The following is an 8,686-nucleotide window of genomic DNA, read 5'->3' on the forward strand; positions in this document are numbered from 1 at the left end:
ATCATTGCTGCAGTGGGGAGAAAAATTTGAACACATGAGTCTTTGGGGACCAATCCAGATACAAACTCTAGCTGTTTGTCTTTGGTGGGTCCAACGTGAACTAAGAAGGTCTGGGGTACAAGGGGCTATTTCCTTGAAAGGTGTTCCTGTAGGGGACCTCCTGTGCATAGAGGGTCCTCAGGGAGGAATCAGTGGGGAGTCTTTGGTGCAACAGTAGCTGGATTCGGGGGCTCTCAGGTCTGTGTGTGAGACCTGAGCTGGCAGAGGCTCTCAGTTGTGGGGGATGTTGGGTAGTGTATTACTTGAGTGTCACCTACCACGCCTCTGCCCCTGCCTCTCCAGAGCTGAGGATCCCTGCTGATGGAAACGTATATTACGCCCTGGATGGCAGAGTGGATTATAACTTTCTTCTTCAGGAAACAGCTGCCAGCAAGTTGTTTAAAGTCAAGCCAAAGGAGGTAAACAGCCACCTTCTTCAGTCTTTACTCCTGGTGCCACTCCACATCCTCCAAGGGGACAAGAACCTCAGGTTCTGGATGGATGTTTTAGAATGCCCACAGAGCCAACTGCCAGGCTGGGTGGGGTGCAGGTGCTGGGCTTTGCTGATGTTGTCATCCCCCACAGTTCTTGGAGCCTTCTGTGGCAGTGGCATCCAGGATCCCAGCAGCTGTGAGCAGCAGCTCTGCGGTGGCTGCAGGACCATTGCCCCAGGCCACCCAAACCAATGAGTGGTGCGTGAGAAAAGTCACCAGTAGCAGCTCCTCACTGCTTCACTCCAGCGACCAGGTGGAAGACATCCGCTTTGTCCACGTCCTCCTAGAGGGACAGAGCCTGAGGGAGACAAAGCGCATCCTGGTAAGCCCGACAGCAGGGCTGCCTCCTGGGTGTCCCCACAGTGGAAGGCAGGAGACACAGCTAACCCTGGGGCTGTGGTGGGAAATTAAGAAGAGAGAGGTCAGTCTTAAGGGCTTGACCTGAGTGGGGAGAGCCTCAGCATGCCCAGCTGCAGCGGTGAGTGGGCCTGTGTATTGTGGGTTTGGCAGGCCAGAAGTGCAGACGGAAGTGCTGTGGACAGATGAAGGCAGAGATATGTCCAGGGTGCAGGCTGCAGTGCCTAGAACTTGGTATTCTCAATGAGTGAGGTTGGAGCAGCGGAGCTGGCAGTGACTTGTCACATGTGTAGGAGGGGGTGTGTTCCTGGTGGCAGGGAAGAGAACCTCCTTAGCATGACTAGGTGTGAAAATTTGGGGTCGGGATCACCTGGGGGGTCATGCCAAACTTCGGAATGTCAGTCTTTGCATGTATGTAAATACGGAGCTAAAGGGGTTCTTGGCAGAATTTCTATGGATGTGCAGTAGACACGCTAATGCTGCAGGTGTCCAGCTGCAGAGGAGACATGTTCAGTGACTGCCAGTGCTGAGTCAAGTACATCATTAGAACCAGACCCGCACCGAGCTTCCAGAGCCCAGGGCCTCTCCAGGCTATCATGAAGCACTCAAGTGCACACTCTTGTATCTGAGTCTGTTTTGTGTAGTGGCAGTCAGGACCAAAATTTTCAGTGCATCTGCCTCTTCCACCCACAAAGGCAGCCTGCATCCCAGAGCACACTTGGTGCGCAGATCCCTGGCCCATTGCTGTCATCTCAGTGAGATGAGAGTGTGTCTGTGCATAGGCAGTTTGGTCCTTTGACCTGAGTGGAATGTGGCTCCCCAGGGGGAGGGGAGATGGCAGGTACAGGCAGATATTTGTACCAGGATTGTTCTAGTAGCACGTTGCAAGAACCCAGGCGGTATATGGAGGCCACACTCAGGTAGCAGGATAACAAGATTGTGCCCTTGTATATGTAGCTGAGATTTCTCCTCAATGTTTGACCACAGTCTTCTGGGTAGCTCCTCTAAAAGCCATTCTCTGATGACATTTGTCCCACCCTGATCTAGGTGACGTGTCAGGAGAGGGTGACAAGCCTCATCCGCAGGGCCTTGGACCAAAATTTGTTGCAGCATGAGGATGTGGACAACTTTGAGCTGCTGAGAATGATGTCTCTGCATGACAGTAAGTAGGACAATCAGACAGTGGGGAGACATGATCCACAGTGGGCTCAGGATAACTCACAGCCAAGAGAAAGTGGGCCTTGGCCCTAAAATAGCCAGAGTGTGGTGGGCCTGGTGCAGGAAACCAAGTGCAGTGATGGGCGTGTCCAGTGTGGACGAGTTCAATGAGGCCCCAGGCGGCTGCTGGACCTCTCTAAATGTGTTCTCCCCTGGACCTGGTCTGGCAATGCAAAGCTAATATCGATGAGGGCAAGGCAGAGAGAGGCTCAATCCATCATCAGTTTGGTTTATGGCTCACTGATAAGGATGCCTTCAAATGAAGAGGAGCAGAGCATGGGTCCTGATTGGATCAGCATTGCTATGGACGGAAGCCGCACAGGTCCCAATCCATGGCCAGGATATGAGAAGTCCTGCCTACTCAAGAATGTCAGGATTGCAGCAACTGGGAACAGGACTCAGTGAAGAGGAAGTCAAGGCCAGGGGACAGCCTGTTTGGGTTCTTTTTGGAACAACTCCAAGTCCTCTGTGCCTGGGTGCCCATCTCCTGAAGATATCAGAATGGCCAGGTTATTATTCCTTCCAGCAACAAAGAAGGGCATCTGAAGAACAGAGGCCACAATGCTGAGCTGTCCACAATGCCAGTGCTCTTTCCTTTCTTGTGAGCCCGACACTCCTAGCCTCCACCATCCCAGCCTGTCCACAGTAGAACCCACCATCTGTCGAGCACGTAAGTGAGTTTTCCCATTTTCACACACTGCCTCATTTGAGTTGGCTCTGTCTCACACATGAGGAAGACTGAGGTGCAAGGAGCTGGGCAAGGGGCAGTGTCTGCGAATCTCAGGGACTTGGGAGGCAGTGCAGGGGGAAGGGGATTTCCAAACAGCCTCAGAAACTTAGGGAGACCCTGTACCCAAGTCAAAAGGCCTGGGAATGGTCTCAGTGCTTAAGTGCCTCTGGCTTTATCCCTAGTAAAAAAATAAGCCAGTCAAAAGGAATTACCAAACCGAGAATCTACAAAGGTGATTTCAGAAACAGACTTTCAACCCAAGCATCAGTTGAGAGCAGGCTCCAGACCAGGGGAGGTTTGTGTGTAAAAGACGTCAAAAGGGAGGACTACGGGGGGCCTGGAACCCACTAGGTGTGATGGCATCTATGCCTTATGGCAGGAGGGTGGCAGTGATGCTGGCCCTCTCCTAGATTTTGGAAACCTTGTTTTCATTGGGGAAGCTTTATGGAGGTGGAATCTATTTTAGCAATCCTGGTCCAGATGAGGTGCTGACTACCACAGGTAGAAGCCTATCCAGAATGCGGTGTCTGTTATTCAGTCTTTCCTGACTGTGACAATGACAAAGAAAGGAAGTCACTTGTCTTTGGTCTTGGTTTCACTCCTGGCCATTGATTGAGAACTGATTTCATCTTGGACTACTGAACAGAGGCTGCATCTGGGCAGAAGAGTGTGATAGATTTGAACTCCTCAGGACGCCCCACCATTGCCAGAGAAAGAAGGAGAAGGAGGAGGAGGAGAAAGAGACACTCCTGAGTGGGGAGAGGATCACACGATAAAGAGCAGGAGGCAGAAGAAGAAAAAGAAGGAGGTGAACAGAAGGAAGGGTGGAGGGAGATACACAAGAAGAAGAACAAGAAGGAATCATGTAAGAACAGGAAAAAGACCCAGAAAGAACTACAAGAAGATGCAGGACAGAAAGAAGAGCCAGAAGTAGAACAAGAACCAGAATAAAAGTACCAAGCAGACAGCTCCTGATGAGAAACAAGGGGAAGGAGAGCGATCCTAGAAAACAATAGAGTTCTCCAGGGCACCACCCTGCTCAAGTCCTCCCATGTCCATGCCCAACACACCTCTGATGGATACCACCTCCCCTCCGTGTATTCATCCATGAGTGGATTCATCCAGGGCAAGGGGATGAATTCCCCCACCATCCAACGCTTCCCTGAATGCCCATGTGTGAGCATGGCTGCCCTGGGGAGAAAGGCCTAAGCACAGGAGCCTTTGCCAATCCTGATGCAGATCCTGGCAGTGTCCCTTTGGCAGATCCAACCTGCACTGAGAAGTTCTGGGCCCAAGGTGCTGTTTCCATTGCCAGGTGCTCTTTTGGTTTAGAATCCTGTACATCATCTTCTCCAGGGAAGAATCACTGAGGGAGTCTTTGGTGGCACTGTAGCTGGATAGGAGGGCTCTCAATTCTGGTGCAGGCTCGCCCTGGCGGAGACTCTCAGGGGTTGTGGGTGTTTTGTGGTCTAATCCTTGAGTGCCACCTAACAATTCTCTCCACTTTGCTCTGCAGAAATCAAGGTCCCTGACCACTCACTGATGTATCTGTCCATGAATCCACAAATCAAATATTATTTCATCGTGAGGAAACGCCGCGAGGTCAAGGGAAAGGAGGTAAACACCTACCTTATTCAAGCTGTACTTGTGCTGCCATTCCACTCCCACCTGGGGAAATGAGAAGCCTGAGCACCTGGACATATGTGCTAGAAGCCCATAGAGCCAACTGACAGGCTGGGGTGGCTTTCTGTTTCTGGGTTTGCTGATGTTCCATCCCCCACAGTTCTCAGAATCAACCTGCAAGTCCTCCAGGCCGCTTTCCCACAAGCAGGTGGGAGACACCTGCTTAATTCGTGTCCACTTAGAAACACAAAGTCCAAAGATGGCCAAGACTGTTTTGGTAAGCCTGGGAGCAGGGGTGTCCCCTGGTGCTTACACCTGGGTGGGGAGCAGACACTGGTCCAATACCATGAACTACTCATGCCCTCTTGAATTTGGAGCTTCTGGATGATCAGGAGGATAGATGGGAATCAAGAAGGAAGAGGTCAGTGTGAAGGGCTGGAGCTGAGATGAGGGAGAGCAGCAGCTTGTCCACCGCCATGTCTGAGGGAGTCTGTGTGTCAGGTGGCAGCATGCAGTCCAGAAGGGCAGAGGCAGGTATGGGTGACAGATGAGAACAGGCCAGGACCTAGGTTGCAGGTTCCTCTGTATGGGATGCTGGCCTCTATGGAGCAGGACACCAGTATGAGGTTCTGCATGTTCCTTGAACAAGGAGCTGAGAGGGTCTCTCTGCAGAGTCAGTATGGATGTGGAGCAAGCACACTAAATGTCCAGGTAACCCAATGTTTACCCTTGGCGGAACAGGTGCCCTCGTACACCCCAGCCAGCACTGAGCCTCTGGAGGCCAGGAGCTCTCATGGCTCTCTTTCGTCACTCCTGTGTGTGGTCACGTTCCTGGGTCTGATTTGGGCCCTGGCAATCCAGACCAAAGCCTCTAGGTTTTGTGCCTAGGCCATTCCCAATGCCGCCTGCATCCTCGGGCAGACCTAGGATCTTGGAGGCTATTGTCCCATTCCTCCCAACTTGTGGGATGAGATTGCATCTGTATGCAGGTAGTGGGGTCCTTTCACTTGGAGAGGAGTGCAGCTCCACAAAGAGCAATGGCAGGTCCAGGAAGTCCTATGTACAGGATTGGGCTAGTAGCCTATGGGAAGAGCCCACGCGATGAGCAGGAGGTCAGCCTCAGGTAGTAGGGTCATGGATGTTGCCCTTGTATTTAGAGTGGAGGTGCCTCCAGAATGCCCCTGCCCACTGTCCTTGAGTAGTCACTTCAAGGCCCATTTCCTGAAGGCCTGTCTTCCATGCTGCTCCAGGTGACCTGCCACGATCGGGCTCCTGTCGTCATCCGCAGGGCCCTCGAGCTACACTTGCTTACTCAGGAGAAGCCGGAGGAATATGAGCTGGGCCAAATCATCTCTCACCGTCAGAGTAAGTGGGACAATCAGATGACAGAGAGCAAGGGTCAGGATGTGGACTCAGGTCAACTCTTAGCACCAAAGAGCATTCTCTGACCCCCAAGAACACTCTAACAGGGTGTGTTGGGCTCGTGCACAAAGCCAACTGCACTTCTGCTGGTGTAAGCTCTCCAGGTGTTTTGGTATACCCCAGTGGCTAGTGCGGCTCCCCACCAGGTGCCCTGCCCAGGACATGAAGACGCATGCAAAGCTGACATCATTGAGGAGTGAGGAGGAAAGCCTCTTTCCAGGAGCAGTATGGTTCTGTGGTCTGAGATAGGAGTGGTTTCAGAGGAACATGGGAATGCATGGGCTAAAGATGGAACTGGCATTTTGTGGACTGAAGCAGTAGGATTGAAAGCCTTCTGTGTGACCAGAAAACCACTGCCTGGGCAGAGCATTGCCAAGATTCTAGCAAGCAGTAACAGGATGAAATTGGGAAGAAAACACAGCCTGGGAGACAGCTTGAATCATCTGTTTTTGCATCAATTCCATGGTCTTCCGCACCTGAGTCCACTAGCCAAGGAGTGATCCCAATAGCCAAGTTATGATCCCTAACTAGAGTCAGATGAGGGCTTCCTGAGCACGTAGCCACAGAGCTCATCTGATAATAATGTCAGCGCTTTTTCATTGGTTGGTTGGTTGGCTTTTGTGAGCCAAACACCTCAGCAGCCATTATCCCAGCCTATGTACGCTGAAGACCACCATCCCAATGAGTTCTAGGATCACTTGTCTCCTATCTTAACCTTCTGTTAGGTTAGTAGAGTCTATGGAAGAGGAAGTCTGTCTGGGGCCTTGGTAGCCTAAGAAATTCATAGCAGAGATCCCCACATCCAACCCAGAAGGGATAGAGAACAGGCTCTAGGTTAGAGGAGGGCAACAGGAAAGAGGTGTTCAGAGGAAGAAGAAGCTGGCTGTTGTATTCCCCCACTCGGGGTCATGGCACCACTGGGCCATACACCATGTCGGAGGGAAGCAGTCCCTTTGCTGGTCTTTGGAATCATTGTTCTCAGGAGGGCAGCATTTGGAATGTGGCCTCCATTCTCAGAAGCCTGGTTCACATGGAAGCAGGCTCCACCAACACAGAAGCGTGGCTCTAATGTGGTATCCGTGCTGGTCAGCCTGTCCTCACCGTGGCCATACTTGAGAATCCTAGGCCTTTTCTCTGGGTTTCACAACTTTCTCTTTGGTTGTGCACTGAGGCTGTCCATAAAGCTCTAGTGTGTGGCAGTGGAGAGCTCCTCAGCCCTTGCCACAAAGGCATAGACTGGGAGAGAGAGAACAAGGCTGGGAGAGAGGGAGAGAGAGAAAGACGGAGAGGAGAAGGAAGACCTCTACTTGGAGAATGAGGATTCAGTGGAGCCAACAGGGACAAGGTACTGGTGCCCAGGGCGCACTCCTGTTTAGGTCTTCCTCCAAGCATGCTCCACCTTTCTTCCAGTCCCTCCCACCTCCCAGTAGTGTATTCATCTTGAATGAGAATTTCATGTTGACATCAGAGCACTCACCATCCAATGCTTCCTTCCAAACCCACCTGTGAAGATGGCTCATGTGGGGTCTGAATCTTCGGCACTTTTGTGGGAGATTTCAGATGCAAACCCTAGTGGTGTGCTTTGGCAGACGCAAGAGGACCTGGGATGTTTTGGAGTCCAAAGCCTTTGGTAGGAACAGACATTAGGTCTGTTGAAGTGCTCTGCCTAGTTCTTCCTCAGGGAGGACTGTGGAGGCTGTCTTGTTGGTATTGGTGCTGAATTGGAGAGCTCTCAGGTGTGTGGCTCAGTTCGTTTCTGCCACAGGCTCTCAGATGTTGGGGTGTCCCAGGGAGCACCTCCTGAGCCACCTTATTTTGTACACCCCTCTCTCCCCAGAGCTGAGGATTCCAGCGCAGGCCAACGTATTTTGCGCAAAGAACCCTCACACGAAACCCAACTTCGTGCTGAGGAAAAGGAGCCTCTCCCAAAAGAATGATGAGTGGATCCAGCCTCAACCTCCCTCTCGTCCTGCAAAGAAGGCTCCAGCCCTCCTGAGGATGCTTGCAAAACCATTCTGCTGCTGTGTGCCTGGGCGGGGCTGAGGCAGCCCAGGAATATTTACATTGATTACTATTTGCTTCAAAGTTTGAATCTATAGTTTGCCATTGTCTTTGACCTTGTTTAGTAACACAGTTGTTACTCTATCCTGTATTTTTTGTTCCCATTAATATATTATTATTTTAAAATATATATGTTTTTGTTACCTGATCTACTGTGATGATTTGTTACCTGATCTACTGTGATGGTTTTTGATCCAAATTGTGCATTTGATGATAATGAATGCCATGCATTTAGGAACCTGTAGACTCTAGACAATGAATGAATGTCTACTGTTGCATGGACTGGTCTGCAGAGTCCTGTAGCATTTGAGCTTGTGTGAGGGCTTCATAGGGCTTGCAAAAAGTCCAGGTCAGATGGTCCTGCATGAAGCTTAGCTCCTAGTGGTCTCCTCTACAGCATAAGGGCCAAGGAGAAACCCACTTCCACACAGAAGATGGGAAGCTACCTTATGAAGGTGATCGTAGGTGTGGGACCCTCTTGCTAGGACCCTTTTTCTATTGGGCCAAAACTGTGCTCTGAATGTGATTGCTGAGAAGAGCTTGGAATTTCCTGATTGAAACAGTTCATGCAAGCTGCTTCCACTTGCAGGAACAAAGTGTGTTCTCGTTGAGCACTTTGGGGTGTCCCAGGTTGCACTAGAGTGTGTCAGAAGCACTTGTAATGATTGGCATTCACGGTTTCACATTGAAGCCTCTGTGCCATCTGTCAACCACTGATGGCTGCAAGTGGGTACCCTGCCTT

General features: G+C 51.2%; 1 protein-coding gene across 2 annotated transcripts; it reads left to right on the top strand.

Annotated features, from left to right (window-relative positions):
- Positions 1-1,293: 1,293 nt before the first annotated feature.
- On the top strand, positions 1,294-8,092 carry LOC144369232 (ral guanine nucleotide dissociation stimulator-like). 2 transcript variants are annotated; one of them, XM_078028432.1, is made up of 5 exons: positions 1,306-2,052; positions 4,355-4,455; positions 4,622-4,738; positions 5,712-5,826; positions 7,721-8,092. In XM_078028432.1, exons 1-5 carry the CDS (start codon positions 2,034-2,036, stop codon positions 7,924-7,926), a joined length of 558 nt encoding a protein of 185 aa, XP_077884558.1. In that variant the 5' UTR covers positions 1,306-2,033; the 3' UTR covers positions 7,927-8,092. The 2 variants fall into 2 exon arrangements, with proteins under 2 accessions (XP_077884559.1, XP_077884558.1); XM_078028433.1 differs by lacking the exon at positions 4,622-4,738 and having other exon boundaries at positions 1,294-2,052.
- The last annotated feature ends 594 nt before the right edge of the window (positions 8,093-8,686 follow it).

This window comes from Ictidomys tridecemlineatus, chromosome 12 (assembly GCF_052094955.1).
Source record: "Ictidomys tridecemlineatus isolate mIctTri1 chromosome 12, mIctTri1.hap1, whole genome shotgun sequence".
Lineage (NCBI taxonomy): Eukaryota > Metazoa > Chordata > Mammalia > Rodentia > Sciuridae > Ictidomys > Ictidomys tridecemlineatus.